Genomic DNA, 25,276 nt, shown 5'->3' with positions numbered 1-25,276 from the left:
GACACTGCCAAAAGGATCCTACAAATAATGGTTAGTCTAAAGCTATTTTGAATAATGTTTCTTGGAATACATGTGTATGCTTAAGGGTTTTATACACACACACAGACACAAAACACACACACAAATCTGTCACCAGGAAAAAGTCCTGTGTCATTCCAGAGCATCTGGAGTTGTCTTAACTAGGATATACAGGGTAGAAAGAATTTCTTGAAGGACCAAGTTAAGTATTTCAGGGCAAAATTGTTGCTCTCCCTTTTACTTGAAGGGTCTCCAATCCAACACTCCTCTTCCAGTCCATGGACATATTCCAATTAGACTCCCAAGAAAGACCGAGAGAAGTGTGGCAAATTCTGGCTCCAATAAAGAGAAAAACAGTTCATAGAGTAGAGAACACAGATTCCCTCTTCCCAGTTAAAACGCAGTCGTAACAAAATACTCAGTAAGACACACTTCGGCTTCAAGCCGTCCCACGAACCTGCAGCCCACCAGCTTCTACTACCACCAGCACTCTCTGTTGCCCCTCACCCTGAATTTAGACACCCAGTGTGTTCCAGCATTCTAGAAGAAAGTTTTTGAATTGCCTCACAGCTCAGAGTGTCTATAACCTCTCAGTCCACATCCATTTGAACTCACTGATCAGTGAAGATGTCCATGGCCAACTATAGAAACACTTAATCATCAGCAGACCCCAAGAGCATCAGACACTTAGCAGAAGTGCCCAGAGAGTTGCTATCTAGACTAAGAAACCAGGAAAAGCCATAGATATCCCATCTTTGCTGGGATTATATATATTTGGAACTTGACAAATTTCAAGACTGACAATTGGAATGAGCATAGAAAATAGGGTATCAGTTGTATGATCTTGAGCAAATCACATTTTCTCAACATAAAAAGAGTTAAATATAACTACTAGGCCCAGCTCACTGTTATTCAATGAGGTTCAAGTAAAATAACACACATGAAAAAAGGCCTCGCAGATTGTCAAATGTTAGACAAATGTGTAAAAAACGTATTCAAATAAGCTAGATTGGACAAAGCAAATCTGAGGAGGGACCCAGAGGGAGGCATAAGCATAACTTTCAAGTACATAAAGAAGTAGAAATAGGACTATGAAAAACTTGGCTTGGATATTAATGAGGCTGAATGTTTTTCTGCACCACACATGCACGTGTGTAAATAACAGAAGAAAAGGAATAGCATTATCAGAAATTTTAGCTAGGTAGCAGTTGTGCATCTGTTAATTTCTTTAAAAACTACAGATGCCTGCACTCCCCTCTAAACCCAGTGGATCAAAACCTTCAAGGGAGATGCTTGAGTTGAGATTCAATGTATTAGGAAGAGTTTTCTGGGTTTCCTAGGGAGGTTCCAAAATCCCCATTCCAAACATGAGAAAATTGACTTAGCTTATTCTTTTCTGACTCCCTTCAGCACCAAGTTCACCACTCCCAGGCTTCTCAGTGGCCTCAGTTAACACTCTAAGCATTTATAAGTTCTTGTAGTTTGCCTTTTCTCCTGGGGTAACAATGGCTTAGGCAAGGCAAATGGAGCAGGTTCCTATCCCATGACTGCTCTGCACTTCCTCACCTTCTCCAGCATTTTCTGCCAGAACTGTCTCCAGAGGATGATGACAATGATGGCCAGGAGGATGAAGATGATGGCCACCAAGCAGCCAATCAGGATCCGGGTATTGCTGTCATCGACTTTAAGCATTGGATCTGCAACCAGGAAGAGAAAGATGGAGAACACCATCATCTCACGGGGCAAGGAAAAGCATGAGGTACTGGGCCAGAGACGGAAAGGTAGAACCTTTTCCTTCAGGATAATTCTGCAAGATGCCACCTTAACACTTCTGCTTACTTTTGGTCTTGCTACTCTGGTATGACTTTGCTCTTCCATCATACACACCTCCTCCTTGGAACCATAGCCTCCTCCTCCACATGTATCAGACAGGATAATGGAGAGGTTTTCCTTTGGTCCCCAAGTTTTGTTCCTTTTATTACCACAGCCTAGATCTACTGGCTCATAATCACACCTCATGAAAAATAGGTGAAGAGTCCCTTTGGAGACACTTGATCATATGTGTTTCCCAGATTGCTGACTCATATGGCCAGTGACCATCTGAAGCCCTGGATACCCTTTAGCATATATTTCCAGTTAGAGAGACTACCATTTTGTTTAATGGACTTCCATCCATTCATTGAGATCCCCACTATGGGTCTTACCTAGAAATGTCCCTTGCCTTGTTTCTGTTCCAAGCTACCCAAACTCCCATGAAGCAATTGGAACAACTCCAGACTCTGCTTTAGCTGAAGAGTCACATGAACCAGCAGTGAGGAGAGTGAGTTCGGGCCCTTTACTTTGGAGCCTACCTTTCCAGAAACCCCTTCATCCAAAGCCAGCTGGTATAAAGCCTCCTACACAGACAGTCAGGCCCTTGCAAATTTCCACCCTTCTTCATCCTCTAGAAGGCCTCTTCAACTTTAACTTTTATAACTAGAAATCACACATACCATAGGTTGTGGGCACCACAGGTGAGGTGGGCAGGGCCCCAGAGTTGTTGTACATTGCAGCATCTGTTACAAAACAAGCGTGAGTCAGAGCCGGGGAGAAGACAGCTAAGTAGTGTTTTTTCTGGAGGTAGATTGTGACCTAGCACATTGTGAAATCAATTTAGTGGGTTGCCATCAGCCTTTCTTAAAAATAAAGTCATATAATATTCTAAATTTTAAAAATCACCGTTCATCTAGACAGTAAGGGCAACTCTTCTTTTGTAAAATGTTTGTTTAAATGATACTAGGTGTCATGGTACAAAAAAAGTTTAAGAAACAGTGGCTCAGTGGGCTGTGACCATGCATTATCATAAAGCATGCACAGGAAGTCAGACTCAAATTCGGGAAAATGTAGAGAGAACATGATGGGTATAAGCAGGCATGGGACAGACATAGTGCTAAGAGGCTCTTTCCTTCAAGGAAATTAAGTTGTTTTCACTATGCTCATTGACCTAGCCCTTTAAATTATAAATCAAGCCTTCACCCTTATAGGTAGATTATTGATACTGGGGTGTCCTTTACTGTGATGTATAAGCTTCTAAAACTAGACCCCAAAAGCATATTTGCTAGACTGACGTTGGCAACTCATCCTCCCCTCTGATTTGTCTAACCAAGGAGGTCAAGAATTAGAATATGCATTTCCCTTCAAGAAGCATGCTCTCCATAAATCCTAATTTTTCTTCTTCTTAGCAATATTACGCAAATTGGGAGGTATCTAGCATCTACATGTACTTTTCTGCGTTGGGTCCTCAGGCTCCAGTGGAAATGAACATTATCATGATATCAGATTTAAAACTCAAGAGATTCCCAGCAGTCAAAAACTGTAGTCCTTAGCTGCAACTGGTTACAACAGGGTAAGTATACTAATTACTCTGCCAAGAAAATAGAATCCCTGAGGATGGATGGGAATCTGTGGTCTTCCAGTTAACACAATGTAATGCCACTGTTTTTGAACATCTAAATAATCTCTACTCTTAATAAATACTTCATATAAAATAATCAATCCATTTATTCTTAAATTAAATCTTTATAACAGAAGGCAGTGAGGCGCCAAACCTGTTTTTCTAAACAGATGTTCTATTTCCTTATCAGTACATCTTAGTGAGCAAAACATCTTGAAATTTTCTTCTTTTAAAAATTAAATCAGGGGAGCCTGGGTGGCTCAGTCAGGTAACCATCGGACTCTTGATTTTGGCTCAGGTCATGATCTCAGGGTCAGGGATCAAGCCCCATGTTGGGCTCCATGCTCAGCATGGAGTCTGCTTGTCCCCTTCCCTCTGTTCATCTCTCTCTCGCTCATAAATAGAATCTTAAAATAAATAAATAAAAATTTTTAAAAATAAAAGTTAAATCAGGAAGCATGGGGTCTTTGCTTTATCTTTACCTTAATCTCTCCTCCTATCTTCCCTTATTTTTCACCTATACTTTTTGACCAGGTCCAGTGCAAGGATCACTCTTTTGACACTGTTAAAAAGCCACTCTCTACTGGCCTCTTTCTTGATCACTTATTGTTGGTATCACTTTGAGCATCTTTTGAAAAATCACTGTGTGGGTTTTGTACCCCATCTACATTGCGGTGATATAGACAATGTCCTAAAAGCCTTTTAACTTTTCAGGACTCAGCACAATCCCTACTGTCCAGTTTGTGGTCTCTAAATACCATTCTCCACTAAAAGGAACCACAACTGCTTAAGGAAATGGTTGGTCTCATATATGGAACAAAACGTTCAAAAAGAACTTGGGTAATTTTGTTCTTCCAGAAAATAAGACATTTAACAAAGGCTTATAGGGTCAGATCCAAAGACCACAGAGCCAGCTTAAAGGTGTGTGCTCTGGTCAAATGCAAGACAATGTGAGCATCAGAAAGAATTAATAATTGCAATTGATTAAACATATTGAATTTATTTAAAAAAAGCAATGAGTCCATAATGATACTAAAAAGCAAAACAAGTATGAAAAACAAAAACAAAACTCATTAGACATTACTGAAATTTCTTGGGGCATCAACTCTGAAAACTGATGAAGGGAAAAAAAATTAATCATGTATCCTGCCCTTCCAATGTGAACTGTATCTCAGAGTAAGTAAGTGCATGTAGTCAGAAGAAATTCAGCTGATAAATGCAGAAGGAATGCAAGAATTAGAAAATCACCATTTAGCAATCCCTAATGAAATAAGTAATTCAAGCAGTGGTCACCAGTTTGTGGGGATAACCTGAGCCCAGAAATCAATCTTAGCATCACTAAAGGTGAAAGAATCTAACACTACCTCCCCATGATGAGATGGGGAGACTGTGGACAGCCTATTAGATAATATTAAGGAATTACTTATTCACAAATGGTGTGAGATGTTATAATGCTTCATGCTTATAAGGCATGATGCTTATAAAGAAGATGTTATTTTCTTAGAAGTATTCTCAAATTTTTAGTAATGAAATCAAATAATGTCTCAAATTTGCTTAAAATACTACAGTGACAAGGGAGAAATAGATAAAACAAGATTGGCACATCATCAGTGGTTAGTAAGGCTGAGAGACTGACGAGGGTTCATTGTTCTCTACTTTTGTATATATTTAGAAATTTTCATTTAAATACTTTAATAGTGTGCTTCCCCTTAACTGGCTTAATTTACGCCATTTTAACTCATTGTGCTCTCATGTTTTAATCGTTTATTTTACATGCTTTTTAAACAAATATGTGAGAGCCCAGTAAATATTCTAGTCGTGCGGAAGATTCCTCTACCCACCGATGAGAAACCACTGTGCAACCCTCTTCCTCAGATACCGCCAATGAGCAGCTCCAGCACGCACCTGCCTCCCCACCACCCTGCTCCCACTTCCGCAGGAGGCCCCCCGGCTCCCAACCTGATTGGAAGGTGATCTCACTGAACATCATCCAGGTATCAGCAAAGTGGTATTGGCACTTGATGGCGCTGGCCATGCGGTGGTGGAGGGGCACCGTGACGAACCGAGCACTGGGGTTGACGTCGTCCAGGACAAGGGGGAAGGACACGGAGTTCGGTTCCCACTCGTTGGCCTCCGAGCGGAAGTAGCACTGCACCTCCTTAAAAATCTTCACACCTTTGGCAAACATGTTGTTGCAGTGGACCTGGCAGAGAAGGAGGCATGTGAGGGACAGGCTGACACCCATAAGTGGCACGGGGACACAAGGCAACCTAACCTGGTAAAATCTCCCACCTGCCCGTTTCTCTGAGCCCCGCACCTGGTGAATAGTTGCTCTGCAGTCTCTTGGACTTGCCTTTCCATCCTCTTCACAGCGGCCGTGATACACTGGTCTGACCCTCTAAAACCGGGGCAGTTCCCCCAGTCCCCTCTCTGCAACTGTGTGCCCCCGGCCACCTCATTTCCTGTTGCCTCATCAGTTAAGTGAGGGCTGGACCGGCATCCTCTCGGGGGCCTTCCTTGCCCTTAACACTCCCACATCTCTAACCCTCCCCAACACACTGTCCGTCCACCCGGAAGCAAGCTATCCTGGACTGAGGTAAGGGACGCCCTCCCTCCTCGTTCCTCCCAGGTAGGCGCTAAAGCCAGTCCACTCCTTCCCATGGGTTTAGTCGAGAAACCTGAACTCACACACATTCCAAAACAATTTCATCTTTCTCTTTAGAAATCTCATTTCAGGGGCCGTGTATTAATTAGCATGTTTTAGCCAGAGACACAAGACTTAATGATCTGTCTTAATGAAGTTCAGTTTAGGTCAAGCCCTTCTGATGAGGGCATGGAATCTTCCTTAGGGATATTTTCTGAGATGAGAAAAGAAGGTCTTGCCAAAAGTAGCTTGCATCCTCTTGCCTGCGGCCTGACTCTTTCACCAGGACATTTGTATGGCTTTTAAAAGGGTCATAAGAAACAAAGATCCCACAACAGCCATCTGGAGCACCTTGGTGTGTTCAACATCCTTCAAAAATGGAATGTACATATTTGTAACTAGGTCAGGTCCCTGGTGGTAGTTCACTCACATTTCCTCTGGCTCAGTCGTACGTGGAAAATGGAGCTTCACTGGTCACTAGCCCCTGAATTAAAACCTCATAGGTCGGAAAAGCCTCATTGCCATTCTGGGAACATAGTTGCTATTTGAATTTTAATGTCTTGCTTAGGCCCTGCATTGCAACCCTCCGACTGTCGTTGATACCCTCCTCTGCTTTCTGGATGGCAACTACAGGACTACCGCTGAGAATTTATGTTTAGCTGAAGAAACAGCAGCAATGATTGTAGAAATGTTGTGATCGAAGAAATGAGCAGAGACATTCTGAAAGAACAGAATAAAATCACCTACTCTGACTCTCTATTTCTTAATGAGCTAGTGCTCAGGTAGGTGTGACCTGCCTATGGCCCGTCAACAACAGAATGGAGTCTAGAACCCTAGACTCCTAGTCCAGTGCTTTTGCCAGTACCACGCCACACAGAAATGGAGCAAGCTGCCTTAACTTCTCCATTTGGATTTTCCTGTAAATAGTTCTTATGATGAAAACATCTATTAGTATCTTTCTTGGGATGAATTAACCGTTTCAGTTTATTGAGCACAAGTCAATGGAGCAAGGCTAAGGAAAAAAAAATCCAAAAAACACCATCTACAGCTTCAACAGATTTTTCAGATTTTTTTGCAATCTGCAAAGTGCTGGATAAGTAGCCTGTGGGGGAGGTAGTAATCTCTCCTACAGATGTTTTGGGAATTCTCCTGGAATGCAAATAAATAGTATAGAATTTCATTCCCCTGTGGATTTACATATTTATTTAATAAATACAATACATTTTAAAAGGACATTAATATATTTCAATAGAAGATTTTGACTGTATTTAAGGGGTGGGGGGAATGACAGTAATTTGCCTAGAAACCAGTAACTACTTTCTAGAAGATGTTGGGGACCTGAAAGTCATCTTTTGTTTTTTTTTGTCTCAGAAAAATTAAAATATGCTAGAGACTTGTTTGGCCTCGAGAGGACTGACCCTAAGATAGCTCTTAGAAGCTTCTGGTACCTACTTACTGCACAATATGCTTTTGAATAATTCTGACCTCTGATAAACTAATTAAACAGGAGGTATGGGGGACTCAGGAAGATCAAAGTCTATTGACTAAATATTATAACTTTGTGGAGAGCTTAAAATACATTTTATTATTTATGGGACTAAAAATTATCCCAATGGTATATTTTTGTGAATTGAGATACTTGTTCATAGGTTCATGTGGATATCTTACTATTCGGCAATAGAAATAAATTTTCCTTGGAGGTATATTTTTGTCACTATGCATATTCCCCTCCTCCCTCCAGAAAACCCTGTGAAGAAGAATGTGTCACACACAACTGCACACACTTACGTTTTACAACCTGCCAAGAAGCCATCCTTGAACAATACGCAGGCAGATGGGCATGTGTTGATCCTTCTGTTCTCATCCTAAATGTTTGTTCATTTAACTAATAGCTATTAATCCAGTTAGGCGATATTATCACATTAACATGTGAGGGTAATATAACAGACATGGATTTCCTCTTTGGCTCCAAGTTTGTGCCGAGACTAACAAATTTTGGTTTACCAGGGACCCTTAATGATAACACAGATTTCATTCTTCTGGGTCCTCATCTCATCCTACATACCTCCTTTTGCAAATAAATAGTGCCTTCTTCCACTGAACTGCCCATCATCCCAAGGGGATTTAGATAGAGGCAGCGTCACCAATTTGTTGGCCATTAATATTCTGTACCCATCTATGAATAGGGAAAATAACAGATAAGCAGGGATCCATGTGTGAGGGCAAATTCACCTGCGCACTCTCTTGGGCCTCATACTGGAGTCCTCTCATGCTCCTCAATAAACCAGTAAGAGTTATACATGAACCACCAAAACTTCGGGGGCCTCCTTTACATTCAACAAAGGACTTTCTACTGTTAAGCCCCAGTTTTCCTCAAGCTTAGAGTTCAAGTTGGAGGAACTTGAAATCTAGTAGGACAACCAGACAGATGTGCCGTTGCAATAGATACGGAAACAAAGAACTCTGGAAACAGAAGAGTGCAGAGCCTTCTATCACGATTTCTCAGTGCCCAGGGGCGGAAGAAACAGGGTAGGTGTGAAAAGTGATTCCAAAGAAAAAATACAAATTCTCGATTTTCCAGTTTCCAAAGAATTTCTCCATTCTTCCATTGAGAATTAGAGTGGCAATGAGCCAGCCTTACTGATAAAAGGATGTCCCTGGGGAGCACTGGGCAGGGCCATAAAATGATTTCCATGGGCCCTATTTACTTTTGCTTTTGTGAGCCCCTCCCTCCGTAAAAAAAATTAAAACTGCATTTTAAAACCGTGTTGTTAAACAGATGAAAATGAGGTTTGACCCTAAGAGTTCTTTCTTCCCCCTGATGTTAAAAGAAGTTAGGTATCCAAAGTATTGTGGGCTCTAGACACCGGACCCACTGTGCCTAATGGTATGTAGACTCTGATGTTGGAACAGTAACAGAAAACATTGAGAAACAGTGACCTCGTCTAACCCCCTTATTTACAAATGAAGCAAGAAGCCCAGAGATGAAGTGACTTGGAAACGCATGTAGCTTGTTAGTGGCAAAATACCGATTTGAATCCAGTTCCGCTGACACCACCCAAGGTTCTTTCTAGCATGCCTTTTCACTACACCATTATCTTGGCTTCCCTGGACACGTTCCACCACACCTAATACCACTGACCTTCATGGTCGTGAAATTCCTGATGCGGTCAAATTCAAACATGATCTCGATGTAACCACTGGGGGCACTTTCATTCCTCCAGCCCACGTAGTCATAGCCTGGCCACACATGGTATTCGTGGGTCTGAGTGAAGTCGTCCAGGCCAGACACCCCATCTGTCAGCTGGCCCAATCCTTCAGTCATGCTGCTCAGGCCAGGGGAAGAGAAGGGAAAGGGAGAGAGGAACCTGGAATTAATCGCACATTCACAGAAGAGCTTTTATTCCCAGCTTCTTTACCCCGGGTTTTGTAAGAGTTGATTATCTTGAAGGTTGAAGGATTATGAAAAATCCAGTATATTTTATAGTATTGATGCATTTATCCTGGCATCAGTGGAGAACAAAGAATTTCATATAAATGAATTTTACAAAATACTCAATGCTTACTCCTTTAGTAGCAAAGCTTTTAAACAAAATTTATCATTTTATAAGAAAAGCTTTCTATAATCTATTGTATCCTTACCTATTCTTGTATACTGAATACAATGTTTTTATATAATTTGATTAATTAATTATTTGATTTGATTAATTAATCCATTAATGAGTAAATGAAGGGATGGATGGATGCATAGTATGAACACTACAGTAGGTATAGCACTTGACCATCACTCAATAAATAGTCCCAGAGCTTGTTGGAAATTTTTCTGATTCTCCTTTGACTGTATGTTACCATTTTTCAGTGAATCAATTCCAGAGAAGCCAGTCATGCCCTCTTCTACCCCACATCCAACAACTCAATTTGATGTCAAACTAAAGGGGGGAAGAAAAGTAATCGGTGCCAAATTTAAATACTAATTTATATGTAATTTTAATTAAATTTGGAGAATACTAGATTCATGGAATAAAATGCATGAATTACATGAGGGTCTCAGGCATTGGATTTAGTCTTGTTTTCTAGCTTGGCAGGCTTTCCACTTCTGATTGTAAGGCTCTTCTTGATTGGTATACGGGATGATTGTGTATTTATGTTAATTTGGCTATTTCTTTTTGGATTTCTATTCTATTTGGCTTCTTTTTATGGAGACACAGAGCAAGAACTCTCCACTAGGACTTCTCTCTTCCCAAGCTCTGCATTTCAAGCGCCAAACTCTAAGTCAGGAGTCTCCCAAATGAAGAGATTGGGATACTCACCCTCGAGCAATAATACATGTGCCCCTTGAGGTAATGTAAAAGTTATGAATTCACAAAAAAAATAATTGAGTGATTATGCCAGCCTTACAGATACACTTTTAAATTTATTTGTTCATTGAAAAATGTTTGGCAAATTATAAAATTTGACTGGCCTTATCCACAGTGACCAGAGCCTGGATCTCCCTTCCAAGGATTTGCCATCTTTTTCTTCTCTCTACAGATCAGAAGGCTAGGAGAACATAAGTTTACTTGCAATAAATATATTTCCCATTGTCCCCAGAACAATAAATCCCCATGAAACTTATGAAAAGCAACACAAATGAAAAGTTAATTTCTTTTAGTCAAAATTAAATCAAATGGGGATGGGTAAGGACAGAAACTTACCCCGGTTTACTTCATATCCTTTAGAATTGTTAGAATTACTACAACAAGCAAGTACTACTTCTGTAATTTTTTTAGTTAAAAAAATAACTTTTGCTATTAAAACTATCTATTCCCAAGACTGTGAATCAGGTACTTATACCTCATCATTCAGGCACACTCCAAAGAGATAACCCCACTACCTCAGTTATCAAGTGGAAGGTGATTGTGTTGAAATCTCTGCAATTATTCTTGACCTTTCCTCTGTTACCAGTACCTGCCTTATTTATACATTTGAATATCCTGCCAGTCCCTTAAATTTATATCCCAAACTAAATCCATCACTATCTCTTTCTAAACTAAATCTTTCACCTAAGTTTCCCATTCCTGCCCATTGTATTCTCTTTCATGTTCAGTGGCTCATTGAAAGTGCCTGCCACACCGTATGTACCAAAATATGACTGTTGATGAATAAATGCCATCCCCAAGGTTTCATCTGCCTCTTTTCCTCATTTACACCCAATCAGATTGCAAATGGTCCCTACGTGAATGTCTCCTCCTCCCGTTTTGGCCTTGGTCCTTCATTCTTTTCATCAGAGTTTGCAATTAGAAAATGTCCCTCATCACCTCTTCTTATCACTCACATCCAACCTTTGTGAGCTGCTTGATTAATCTGTCTAAAGCACAGTTCCAATCTTGTCCTTCCCCAGCTTTAAAAATCTTCAATGACTTGTTCTGTTGACGATTATGTTGTTGAAGAAAAAACAACTCCTCCTCCTGGCCCTGACATTCAAGTTCCTCCAAAATATGACATCATCTTTCCAATCATGCTTCTCATCTACTATTTTGCTACATTAGTATGACTGGTGGTCAACAAAATGATTGATCTTTAGCAGTCATTCCCCTAAACTTTACAGTGTGATTCTTTTGTCATTATGCTCTTCACTCTGCCTCAAATGCCACTGCAAGATTCTTGACCTGTGAAAGTTCCACCCCTCGTTTGGGGCCCACTTCAGATTTCATCCATTCCATGTCTTTTCTGGTTTTCCAAATCAGATAAAAACTTACATGTATTTATCACTTTACCTTTACAAAATGCTTTTCTTATACATTTTTATCACTTAAACAAACGGAAGTAACTTTGATGACATGAATCCAGGTGTTTTCACTCCCAGTGCTGTGCTTTCCTACCCTAGCTTACTCTTTCCTTTGAACCCCAGAGCACTCATAAGATATCTCTTACCCCTATGCTTGTATCACAGTAATTTATATCCTGGTTTAGTACCCATTCCTAACTGTGAGCTTCTTAAAAGTAGGATCCAGGACTTCCTTATATTTTTGAATACCGACCAAGTCTGGCCAAATTCACTGTAGGTAGCAACAGTGGATTAGCAAAGATTTATTAACCTAAAATGAGTTCAACTGATCTCTGATTTTTCTCTAAGCCTTGAATAAAGGCCGGTTGGGGAGTGGCTGAGTGAAATGATGCCCAGAACAGTTTAAGTGAACGGGGAGCAACAGTGACTAAGCAGATGGAAAGGAAGTAGCTGGAAATCGACTACTGGGTGAGTCAGGTCTTCACTCAGGGGATGGCAGCTGGGGGCGGGAGGGGGGGGGCAGGAGTTTATTCTTTACACTTAAAACAATGGAAGTGCTGTAATCCCTCACTCCTCTTCCTGAGACTAATTTCATCCTCTGCCAACCACTAGAAACCTCCATCATCTAGTTTGAACCTAACCTCTCTCCCAGGCTCAATCTTTGCAGACAAAGACCAAGCTAAGAGAGAGAAGAGTGTCAAAGTGGACTAGAAGAATGGCAAGGCTCGGTGTGAAGTGAGATAGGTAGGAACAGCTCTCATCCAACCCTAAATTCCTACTGTGTCTGATCAGTTTCTCCACCGTGGTCCATTTCAGGACTACCCACTGGCCCTTCCTGCTGCTCCCAGCTCGAGGTTCTGCTATAGTCAGGCCATTCCTGTCCTCAGCCCTGTTCCCTTTCCTCCGTTTCCTTCTACCTGCCTCCTCTGCTCTAAATCATATCGTCCTAGAATTTCTCCTTGTTTATCATAAACCTTATGAGTCTCCTTTTCACAACCGCCAGAGCATTTACATTTATGGGGTTCATTCTTCCCGAACTTCTTGACCTGTCCAATTTAGTCTACTTGTAACTTCAATTCTCCCGGTCCTTTGTGTCCATAAGTAGGCCATTACTTATGTTAGACCATATTTCCTGTTTTAAGGGTCAAAAAAAGTATGGCTATCATACTTAGAACTATACCACGATTTCAGCTCTTGTTTTGTGTAATTTATTGTTTCCCCTGTCTTCCCAAACTAGAATCTAAGTTCCTTGCAAATAAAGAATCCCTATTTTATTTCATCTACATTATTTCACAATGCCTAATACAGGGTCTAAATAAACACCAGTTGGTTCACTGGTTGATTAATTATTAATCCCAAGCCATACTAAAATATTCTCTTCTAGTGGCCACTTTCCCATTCTGATGACCAAAGTTTCCCAGAATTTACCTGTACCCAACAGCTCCATCATAGACGGAATCATTCAAGTAAATGATGGAGCCTCCAGGGAGTACAAACTGCTGTCCGGCTGGAGCATTGTAAGACACCAAGCCATCTGCCAAAGGAAACACAGATATGTCAGTGCCTTAGGAAGGAGAGGCAACTACTGCTCAGACCAACTATGCCAGGGAGCCACACGAGACTTCAAGGGTGCAATCTTGTTCAGCGTGTCTGCACAGGACTAAATCTGGGCACAAAGGGAGCACCACCGAGGAGCACTCTTCAGTGGCAGTCAGTGAAATGACTCAGAATGCATCATTTAGTGTATAGAGCACCAGGCCTTGGTGGAGGAACAATGTCCTTTCTTGACTCTAACCTACAGGGAATCGCTTCACTCCAGAGCTTACTAATCCCATACCTTTCTGACTTGTCTGCCTTTATTTTCCAGGGGTTGGGGTTTTAATAAGGTCTATAAGCTTTCTCTCTGGAGACCTACCTAGCCAGACACAGCCATAAAGCTCCACCCGCATGCACACATTCATGGAGTGGTCAGTGACTGGAATGAAGCGGACAAATCTGGCCACGATGGGTGGTTCCAGGTCCTTTAGGAAAATGTCATAGGGGTTACTATTCCCATCCAGCACCTGAGGAGAGAGAAGAGAAAGAGCAGGAAGATGCTATGAGGTTATGCTGACTTTTCCTCATCACCCCTTTCATGGACCCTCTCTTTTGAATTGAAGGAGCAGAATGTATCCTTTCAACTTTCTCAGCAGCTTTGCTACTCCTCCCGGTCCCCTCACCCCGCCCTCCCTCATCTTCGGTCACACATCGACAAGGGCATGCACATACCTACAAGACAGCCTGTGTACTTCCCCTTCTAGTCTAAGTCAAAATATGGTCCTGGACATCTCAGGGTCTGGATGTCTCTTCTTCCTACCTGTTTCCCATGCCGATTCCGCCAAGAGATCCAACGAGTGCCATCCCGACTGTAAGTGATCTTGTACATGGGGGCAAACTCAATGCCATGGCCCCCAGCATGGCGCCCTTGGGTCCCCACCAGAGTGATAAAGTGCAGGGTGTGCAAGTCAATCTGTAGGAACTCCTTCAGGTCATCGGGCTCCACTGGAACCTCAGGGCACCAGGCTCCATCTCCTTCTTCTGAATCCAGCCTTGAGACATGGGGTTGGAGAGACAGAGAGGAACCATGACACTAGAGTTGTTCACCAATCCACAGCAAGAAGCTGCCCCACCCTGAGGGAAGAGAGCAGGCTGGGACCCCACTCTGAAAAGACTCTTCAGGTCTCCCCTCAGGCCTGACTGCCACCACATGTGGTCAGTCCCCTGTCTCCGGGGCACTATGAAACACAGAGAGACACTTACCACCAGGGCCTAGAGGCCTTCAGATCAGATGTAGTCTTTATTTCTCATCCTGATTTAAAGACCTCAAGGGAAGTGAAACCCATTCTACCCTATATTCCCCTCATGAGTCATTTTACCACCCCCTTCCACTTTCTGTCCCAGCATAACAAGGGTGGCCACCTCTTGCTTGGATATGAAGTTACAGGAAGGAGGAAAGAGGGATCATAAGATCCCCAGTGTGGGCTATGTAATGCAGTGGAATTTTAACCAACGGGATGGGCATGGTAGCCCAGCAAAAAGCCATGGGAACCCATTATGAGAGTGAGGAGTAGGAGTGCATCAGGGGAGTAATAAATAATCTGGTTTCATTTTATTACCTCCAAGCTGAGCTACCAGTGAGCAAAATTGTGAAATCAGTATAAGGCTTATTTGGGGAGTCTCTTACCACTTTCCCTCTTCCCTAGAATGTGCCTTTTCTCACAGATGTCACCTACTCATTGCTGTTCTCATCCAACCCCACCAACCATCACGCTCACCTTTCACATACTAAGAAATTATGGGGAAGGTTTACTAAGGCTGCTTTTCTTATGGGTGTTCCATCTTAACAGAAATCAACACTTTACACCAAAAGAATTAGATTCCAGGAGGAGGAGGATTATGCCCTCACAAGCAGAGTAGTTTCTGACACGGGGGTTCACTGCTTTAGAGGACCCCTGCTATTAGGCCACTAGGAACCCACCATACTCTTTATGGATGAGGATGACCCTTCTATGAGGTATCGTTGAGAGAAGGGAAGAATTTATTGGAGCCCTCAGTATATGCTTAAAGCCTTGATGCTTTGCACTGTGAGCGATGTTTCACAGACACCCACTGAGAAGAGGACCGGGTCTCCTAGCTCCCAGTGTCCTACCTCATCTGTACCTCCCTACCTACCACTGTCGCCAGCTTCCTGCAGTTGCTCATAGTGAGAAGGTGAGTAAAGCAAACCCACTGCATATCAATGAACCCATTTGTTGTGGGCAGTGCCGCGCAAGGCCCTGTGACTAGGATGGGGTTGCCAGACCAGCACATGGTGCCAAGCCCTGAATTCTCTTCCTGAAAACATACAGGACAGGTGCACTTGATGTCCTTCCCTCACGCCTACAGCTCCCACCAAATACCACCCTTCTTCCCCAGTCCCTTGAGTCAGAAAATGGATCCAACCCAGGACTCAGGCTTTCTCGGGGTATCCATCCTCACCTTCCATATTTGGCAGCTGTGGATTCTGACCACTGACTGGAAGCTGTGATGTCCTCATCTGGAATGTGGCCTCCTGACATTCCCAGAGGATAGCGGCATATGGCTGGACCAAGAGAAACCGAAGAAAAACAGAGAGGAAATACTTTTCTTTTTATTTCCGAAGATTCCCTGCCCCTTGTAGGAATAACATAATTGATTATTGGACAGGGAAACAGAGGACTTAAATTTTCCAAAGTCTTTCTATGACCCCAGTTTGATCACCCTGACTCAGCCTTTTCTCCCTGGTCCTGCCTCCAAACTTACTAGCATCCAATCCCCTGAGCACTGACCTTCAGCCACACCTATCTTTTGGTCCAAAATCTGACAAGTAATGTAATATAATGTACTGTGCTGATTTATCCTTTTATTTGGTAATAAGCCCATGGCCCATCCCCATTCCCCTATTAGCAAATGTGCACTTCTAATCAGTTTCCCAACTGTGCTGAATCATCCTCACAGTCACCAGGTACCACCTGTGACCCCAAACATTCTTTTTTCTAGGTAGCTGATTGCACAAAATTATGGCACAAAGCCAACAAACTCTCCTATGAAGGGACTGAACACCAAGCTTTGGCCCCCATCGGCACCATGTTTTGGCCTCTGGCTAAAAATAATAGCCTCTGAGAAGGATTTCCACCTCTAGCCAAGACAGAGTAGCAGGAACCAGACTTACTCTCCCGGGTGAAACAACCAAAAAAATGAACAAAGTATACAAAAGACTGAGTTTCAATACAATGAATATCAGACAACAAAGGACAACAATCCCTGAGAGACAGGGAATAAAAAAGATGAGTCCTACAGTGGCACCAGCTTACTGCTGTGACAGAGTCAGGCTGTAGCACAGTGAGTGAGAACTCAGACAGCATCTAGAGGATTCTGCAAATCAAGGAGACAAAGAGAAGAGTCTGGAGAGACCACGGGGATCTAGGGTTGCCAGAGAAATACAGGATTCCTAGTTAAACTTAAATTTCAGGTAAATAAGGAGTCATTTTTTAGTGTAAATATGTACGATGTAATTTTAAAAGTAGCAGGTGTGTAAAGAAGCAGAGAACTAGAACCTCTAAGTGAGAAAATCAATCAACTGAAACTGATTCAGAACTTATATAGAAGTTAGAATTTAAGAAGAGGACTATTAAAACAGTTATAACTATATTGTACATGTTCAAAAATACAAGGTCAGCCACTGTGGGAAACAGTGTGGAGGTTCCTCAAAAAATTTAAAAAAATAATTACCATATGATCCAGTAATTCTACTACTGGGTATTTACCCAAAGAATATGGAAACACTAATTTGAAGAGATATATGCACCCATATGTTTATTGCAGTATTTCTTACAATAGACAAGATACGAAAGCCGCCCAAGTGTCCATCGACTGATGAATGGCTAAAGAAGAAGTGGTGGAATATTACTCAGCCATAAAAAGAATGCACTTGCAACAACATGGATGGACTAGAGCGTATAATGCTAAGTGAAATAAGTCAGAGAAAAGCAAATACCATATGATTTCACTCATATGTGGAATTTAAGAAAGAAAACAAATGAACAAACAAATTTTAAAAAGAGAGAGAGACCAAAAATAAAACCGGTCTCTTAAATGCAGAGAACAAACTGGTGGTTGCCAGAGGGGAGGCAGGTGGGGAAGATGGGTGAAACAAATAAAAAGGATCAAGAGCACACTTATCTTGATGAGCACTGAGAAATGTTGAATTGTTGGATCATTATATTGCACACCTGAAACTAATATAACACTGTCTGTTAATCATACTTGAATAAAAATAATAACAGAAAAATAAAAATATAAGGAGAGCTATAGGTGATATAGAAAGGATATACATCAAACTTGATTGTGTGAGAAAATGCACTGGATAAGATTAAAGGAAGATTGGTTATTCACACATTAAAGAAAAGATTAAGACAGCAATAGAAATTATCCAAAATGAAACAATGACAGAAATTGATCAAAAAAATCAATCAATCAATGAACAAAAAAATAGAATATTAGTAAATTCTAGAACAATTTCAAACATCCTGATACACATGTAAATGGATTCCTTTAAAGAAGAGAAGAAAGGAAGACAAAAAACGTATTTGAATAAAACATGGTGGAAATTTTTTTCTAATTTGATGAAACTATAAACCCAAGAAGCTCAATGACCTGAAGCACAAGAAACATGAAGAAAATTACACTGGAGTACATCAAAATCCAACTGCTTAAAACAGGTGATAAGGAGAAAAGTTTTTAAGCAGCTAGAGGAAAAGAACACATTATGAACAGAGGACCAAAGCTAAAAATGATAGCAAATGTCCTGTTGGAAACAGTAATTACATAGTAAATATGTAAGATGAGTTTTAATGTTATTTACATCTCTTTAAATGGTAATTGACTATTTAAACAAAAACAGTCACAATATACTGTGGGGTTTATAATATATATATAAAAAAATACATGAAAACAATAGCATAAGGGCTGAAAAGGGAAAAATGAAAGTTATCCTGTTGGAAGATTTTTATATCATATGTGAAGGGATATAATATCACTTAAAGATAGACTTTATTTAATTAAAGATGTACATGACAAATCCTAAAGCAAGCACCAAAATAAAATTTTCAAAAAGATTTATAGCTAATAAGTCAATAAGAGACAAAATGGAATAAAAAAATTCAATTCACTGAAAAGAAGGCAGAAAACCACAGGTAAGTTACAAGGATGAAAAAAGATATACCATGAAAATGTTATTTTTTTTTAAACAGACTGTATTTATTTATATGACAGAGAAAGACAGAAAGAGAGAGGGAACACAAGCAGGGAAAGTGGGAGAGGGAGAAGCAGGCTTCCCACTGAGCAGGGAGCCCAATGCGGGGCTCAGTCCCAGGACCCGGGGATCATGACCTGAGCTGAAGGCAGACGGTTAACGACTGAGCCACCCAGGAGCCCCGAAAACTTTATTTAAAAAAAAAAAAAAGCTGGAGTGGTTATATTAATGCCAGACACAACGGATTTTAAGAGAAGAAATAAAGATGGTATTTCACAATAATAAAGGGGTTAGTTCATCAAGAACACATGACAGTCCTAAGTATTTATGCACATAACAGAGCTTCACAACAAATGAAGCAAAAAAAAAAAAAAAAAGAAAAGAAAAGACTGCAGGGAAAAATGAATAAAACTACAATTATAGTTGGAGATTTCAACACTTATATCTCAATAATTGGTAAAACAGGTGGACAAAAATATCAGTAAGGAAATTGAAGATCTGAACATTATCCACTAGTTTTACCTAACTGACATTTATAAAACTCTACCCAACAAAAGAGTATACATTCTTTTAAAGTGCATATGTAACATTTACCAAGATAGACCATATTCTGAATCATAAAACAAGTCCCAACAAATTTTAAATATTCCAGTCATACAAAGTATGTTCTCTGTCATAATGCAATTACTATTTAGAAAAATAAATAATGGAAAGATATCTGGAAAATCCCCAAATATTTGCAAACTAAATAACACTCCTGTGAGTATTCCATGGGTCAAAGGAGAAACCAAAAGGGAAATTAGAAAGTATTCTGTACTGTAAGATAAAGAAAATATAAAATAACAAAATTTGTGGATACCACTTGAGAAGTACTTATGGGGAAAATTAACCACAGTAAAAGCCTATATTAAGAAAAGAGGAGGGGGCGCCTGGGTGGCTCAGTTGGTTAAGCGACTGCCTTCGGCTCGGGTCATGATCCTGGAGTCCCGGGATTGAGTCTCGCATTGGGCTCCCTGCTCAGCAGGGAGTCTGCTTCTCCCTCTGACCCTCTTCCCTCTCGTGCTTTCTATCTCTCATTCTCTCTCTCTCTCAAATAAATAAATACAATCTTCAAGAAAAAAAAAAAAGAAAAGAGGAAAGATCTGAAAACTTATGACCTCAGTTTTCACCTTCAGAAACTAGAAAAAGTAGAGCAAATAAAATACGAAGTAATTATAAGAAAGAAAATAATAGATATATTAGTGGAAGTCAATGAAATAGAAAACAGAAAAACAACAGAGAAACTCTATTAAAACCAAAAGCTGGTTCCTTGACAAGACTTAAAAGAAAAAAAAAGCAAAAAGAATCTCTATCCAGACTGATTGGAAGAGAAAAAAGAAAACACTACAAATGTCAGGAATGTGGGAAGTTACCTAGTAACAGATACTACAGATGTTAAAAGTATAATAAGGGAATATTATAAACAGTTTTATGCCAACAATTTCAACAACTTAGATAAAATAGTCAAATTTCTTGAAAGATACAAACTACCAAAGCTTACTTATAAAGAAATATATAACCTGAGTATCTCTGCATGTTCTAAAAAAATTAAATATATGGTCAACAACCTTCCTACAAAAACAAACAACACCAACAACAAAACTCCAGGACAAGATGGCTTTACTGTTGAATTCTACCAAATATTTCAGAAAGAAAAAATACCAAGCACTCACAAACTCTTCCAGAAAATCAAAGAGGAGAGGCTATTTCCTCATTCATTCTATGAAATCAGCATTACTCAAATGGGCTTTATTCCCAGGATGCAAGGGTCGTTTAATATTTGCAAAACGATCAACATGCTACATTGCATCAACAAGAGAAAGGATAAAAACCATGTGATCATTTCAACAGATGCAGAAAGAGCATTTGACAAAGTACAACATCCGTGATGTCATCTGGTACTTCCAGAAACAGTATGATGAAGCAAAACCATATACAGCTACCTTGGCAAGAATTATGACCATCTACACCACTAAAATACTTCTAGGTTCCTGTCCAGTGCATTTTCCAAGTCAAATTTGAATCAAGGGATGAACGTGGGATCTAGTATCATTTTGTCTCTTCTGGTCAGATGTATAATTTCTCCACCTGAGGTGACAGGTTCTACAAATAATCATTATGCTTGAATCTCAAGTGTAATTCTGGGCTGTTCAGGAATGAAGCATCACATTCTCAAATTCTAAACTCTCTGGAATGTGAAATTGAAGGGAGGAGTAGGGATGAGGAAATATTGGTAGAGGACGCCAACGAGGCCAAAATTACCAATGAGTGAGGTCAATGAACATTTCAGAAATCACTCACAGGGTGTGCCCTCTCTCGTGGTCCACCCCTCCATGTCGTGGAGGCCATTCCCTGACTCAAAGACTATGCTAAGTGTTTTAGCCCTGGTGCTTAGTGCTTCTCAGTATCAGTGCCTTAATGGCAAGAAGCTTCTGGACACCTTTATCCCACATGCCACATGCCCCAGTCCAGTTTACCAGAACACTCACATTGGCATTTGGGACACAAGCCAGCTACTAATAAACTAGACCTTTGCTTTCCCTTTGTTATTGTTCCCTGTGTGTATATTTCCCTCGAGGACCTTCTAGGGAGGGGGCCTGGCTGGCCAAAGCAGGCAACCCCTGTTCCTTTGGCTATCAGTCATGTCATGGTGCCCCCAATTGCTATCTTGACTCCTAAAATACAGTTCTTCACAGTTTTCAAAGTGGTGTCCCATTGTTTACATCTGTTTGATCCCCTATGATAACCCTATGTGGTAGATAGGGCATGTATGATTATTCTAAAATTATACGCAAGGAAACAGACCAGTTAAAGTCCCACAGCCATTAAGCAGTCCTGATCCAAAATTAGTCCCAATGTACCCGACGGACCCCCTCTGCTTTAACCACAGGTGCAACACGATGCAGGCTGTTTCTCCCAACATGCCAGGCTGATGCGGAAGTCTTGCAGATTAGTAAGAGAGTTGGCATCTGGCACCTTCCCTCCCTTCTGAAACCAAAGCTTTGTTCATGGATCCAGTCCTATCTCCATCCCCAGCATGATAATCTGCTTGTTTGCTCATTGCTTTCTGAGTCCATGCGGTTTTTGAGTTCCTATTTTCATTCATTCATTCATTCATTCATTCATTCAGCAATTTTTTGGAGCACTATGGGAATATGGCCATAAACAAAACAAAGTGCCTTTTGTCAGAGTTTACATTCTAGTGTGAGGAAACAGACAACAGGCAAATAAATACACAGATGAGAGAACAGGGTAAGTGTTGTGAAGAAAATTAAGTGTGGAAAGGAAATAGGTGCTCTTTCCTGTAAAAAGATAAGGAAGGCCTCTCAGATGAGGTGACTTTGAGCAGAGGCCTGGGTGGGGGAAGACAGGGAGCCACGTGATTCTTAGAGGGCAGGATGTTTCGTGGAAAGGGAACAGGAAGTCGAGAAAAGAGTCTTCTTGGTGGTTTCAGGTATAGCAAGGAGGTCGCACACCTGAAGTGGAAAGACTAGCTTAAATTATTATCCAGCATTCTCTTGCTGCCATGTAACAAACTTGGATGCAACTAAACCAAGCGTTTTTGAGAAAGAAGAGTACCAATTTTGGTAAATTCTCCTTCCTCCGATTTCCAACATTTTTAATATTTGTGTTCTAGCCCTAGGTACATAGTGCTTTGTCATAATTATTTGTGTGGAAATCCGATCTCCCCTGCAGATGGCGAACTTTTTGGGGAAAAAGGGGGGGGCAGGGGGATTATATCGTATTCAATTTTATTTCTCAGTGCATATCTGGGGAGACAATAGGTGCTCATAATATTGATTGAAAAAAGAGATAGATAGAGATTAGGAGTAAGGATAAAGTTGAGTAAAATATGTCTCCCTGCAAACCTTACCCCCTGGACTATTCCATTTCAAACAACTCCATTCTGCCAATTACTTGAACCAAAAATCTTGAGGCCATCCTTGAGTCCTTTCATACTCCATATCCACCCCATCAGCTGAAAAGAAATCCTGTTAGCCACCCTAAAAAGTTCCCATAACCCATCTATTTCCCACTTATGCTGCTACCATTCTAGGCCAACCCACTGTCTCCTATCACCAGAAATAGAACAACAGTCTCGTATCCAGACTTCCTCTGTCTGCCCTGTCCTATGTATCTATGAAAATGTAAATCAGACCATGTAACTCTTCTGCTCATCACCCTCCAGGAATTTCCCACCTCATTCATAATAATATTCAAAATGCATGTGTGGTCTCCAGGGACCTGAAGAGTTGGTCCCCAGCTGTCCTGGACCCCCATCCAGTGACTTCCCCATCTGGCCACCCAGGCCTCCTTGCTGTTCCTCAACCACACTAAGTATGCTTCTTCTGGCATTGAAGTATTTAATTTAGTAATGGGAATAATCTGTGCAGGTTGAGGAAAGAGAAGTGAAAGACCATATTTCCTATTATTTTTCACACGTTAACATATCTGAAATCTGAATGCATCTTACAAGCAAATAGTGAGTCATTGCTTTACTGTCTGGGGTTTTTTTCTTAGAGTTACACAAAGCAGTGAGACATGGTAGAGTCAGCAATGTCTTAAATCTAATGAAGTATAGTAATAATAGCATCCATTTAAAGGTATCTGTGGGGGAGGGAGGGGGTAACTGGGTGATGGGCATTAAGGAGGGCATGTGATGTAATGAGCACTGGGTATTATATAAGACTGATGAATCACTGACCTCTACCTCTGAAACCAATAATACATTTTATGTTAATGAATTGAATTTAAATAAAATAAAATAAGAGCATTTGTCAAGTATCAGACAATCTGGTATTTTCTCACTCATTACTTCGTATTTCTCACCAATCACCCATCTATAGGTAAGAGTTTAAATAACAGCCCAAGGGGGTGCCTGGGTGGCACAGTTGGTTAAGAGACTAACTTTTGGTTTCAGCTCAGCTCGTGATCTCAGGGTCGTGAGATCAAGCCCCATGTAGGGCTCTGTGCTGAGCGCAGAGTCTGCTTAGAATTCTCTCTCCCTCTTCCTCTGCTCCTCCTGCTCATGCTCTCTGTCTCTCTCAAAATAAATAAATAAATCTTAAAAAAAAAAAAAAAACCTGCCCAAGGCCATTCATCAGGTAAGAAGTAAGTCACGTTAGAATCTGACTCGAAAGACTGCCCTCTCAGCTACACAACGTCTGAAAATAAAGAGATTTCAAATCCACTCCGGGATCTAAGCAAAGTTCCCATCTTTGCTGGGTCTCAGTTTTCTCATGTGTAAAGCAAGGGAGCTGCATTGGATATTTTCCAAGGCAGGGGCTCCCTAAAGCCAGTCCACGGACCAACTGCTCTAGAGTTGCTCGGGAAGGTTGTAGAACATCTGGTGTGAGCCCCCTCTTAGAGACTTGTCTTGTCTTTGGGACATCTGAAACTGCCCAGGAACCTGCATATTTAAAAAATTTCCTAGGTGATTTCGCTGTGCAGCCAGGCTTGGGAACCACTGCTCCCAGGTCCCTCCAGCCTGGACACATGATGACTCTCTGGGGCCATTCCAAAGTCCAGAGACACCCACATTCACAGTCCTACTGGGCTTTCATTCCTGGCTATCATGCATCTCCAGTCACTGGGCCACAAGTGTAGTAAGAACTTCTGTTTCTCGGAACATCTAAAGTAAACCAGAAATGGAGAAAAAGGGTCGCATGGGGTGAGTCATGATATTGTTGCAAATAACTTCTCCACCAAGGCACTGCTTACCCTGGGAACAGCAACCAGGAAGTTTTAACAGAGCTGCTGTAGCAGAGCCACTTTTATGAAACGTGTCGATAGCTCCTGGGCTCAGGAATCCTGTCTATTTTGTGTCCTGACTGTAACTATGTAGGTACTTTCCATATTTAACAAAGAAAGGGCCGGAAAGAGAGGGAGCGAGATCCCACCTAGAATACTCCATTTGGTGTTGGAGGAGCACCACCCCCCCCCCCAACCCCTCGGACTCTTTGCTCCCTTATCTGCTACGGTGTTTGGGATGCGATTCTCCAAGTGTGCTGGGGGACCAGCGGCACTGCCACCACCTGGGAACTTGGTACAAATGCAAAGCCTCAGTCCCCACCCCGGACCAACAGAATCACTCCGAGGGGGAAGCCCAGCCAACTATGTGGTCACCAGCCCTCCAGGTGACTCTTATGCAGCCCCAGTTTCATAACTGGAAGAACTGGGGGATGAAAGGAGACTTCAGTTCTCCACATGAAAAAAAACACAATTCTAACTCTGTCGGTGCGCCCCTCCTCCTCGTCCCCTCCAGGCCTTCCCTCACACAGCCACGTGTGGACAGCAGTGGCAACATCATGATGAGAACTGGAAGGCCTCCCTGAGCTGTGGCACACGTGGCTCTGAACCTCTGCCTGGCGACCAGGACAGGAAGGACAGATGACATGTTTATTCCTGCGAGGAGGCAGTTGAGGACTGAGAAGTAAACCTGCCTTTGGGAGTCAGTCATCCAGTCAATTAGCGAATCCCACAACTCCTACTTCCCGCAAATTTCTTGAGTCCAGCTATTTGTCTCCTTCTCCATGCCTCCCATGCAGGGCCCAACCTCCGCCA

The 25,276-nt window shown here is 41.4% G+C and overlaps 1 protein-coding gene across 4 annotated transcripts in view; it reads right to left on the bottom strand.

Moving 5' to 3' along the window:
- DDR2 (discoidin domain receptor tyrosine kinase 2) overlaps positions 1 to 25,276 on the bottom strand; it is a 148,491-nt gene that overhangs the window by 18,962 nt on the left and 104,253 nt on the right. For all 4 annotated transcript variants that reach the window (XM_073884049.1, XM_073884048.1, XM_025892166.2 and 1 more), the window contains 8 exons: positions 15,880 to 15,982; positions 14,219 to 14,450; positions 13,778 to 13,925; positions 13,291 to 13,396; positions 9,238 to 9,421; positions 5,411 to 5,654; positions 2,511 to 2,573; positions 1,585 to 1,715 (listed from right to left, as the gene is read on the bottom strand). In XM_073884049.1, coding sequence (XP_073740150.1) covers positions 1,585 to 1,715; positions 2,511 to 2,573; positions 5,411 to 5,654; positions 9,238 to 9,421; positions 13,291 to 13,396; positions 13,778 to 13,925; positions 14,219 to 14,450; positions 15,880 to 15,982 — 1,211 coding nt within the window. The remainder of the gene's footprint in view (positions 1 to 1,584; positions 1,716 to 2,510; positions 2,574 to 5,410; positions 5,655 to 9,237; positions 9,422 to 13,290; positions 13,397 to 13,777; positions 13,926 to 14,218; positions 14,451 to 15,879; positions 15,983 to 25,276) is intronic.

This window comes from Callorhinus ursinus, unplaced genomic scaffold (assembly GCF_003265705.2).
Source record: "Callorhinus ursinus isolate GAN/ISIS: 27379988/994484 unplaced genomic scaffold, GSC_fseal_2.0 scaffold54, whole genome shotgun sequence".
NCBI classification, from domain to species: Eukaryota; Metazoa; Chordata; class Mammalia; order Carnivora; family Otariidae; genus Callorhinus; species Callorhinus ursinus.
Note: the sequence above shows the minus strand (reverse complement) of the source record. Positions and strands in the feature narration are given on the sequence as shown.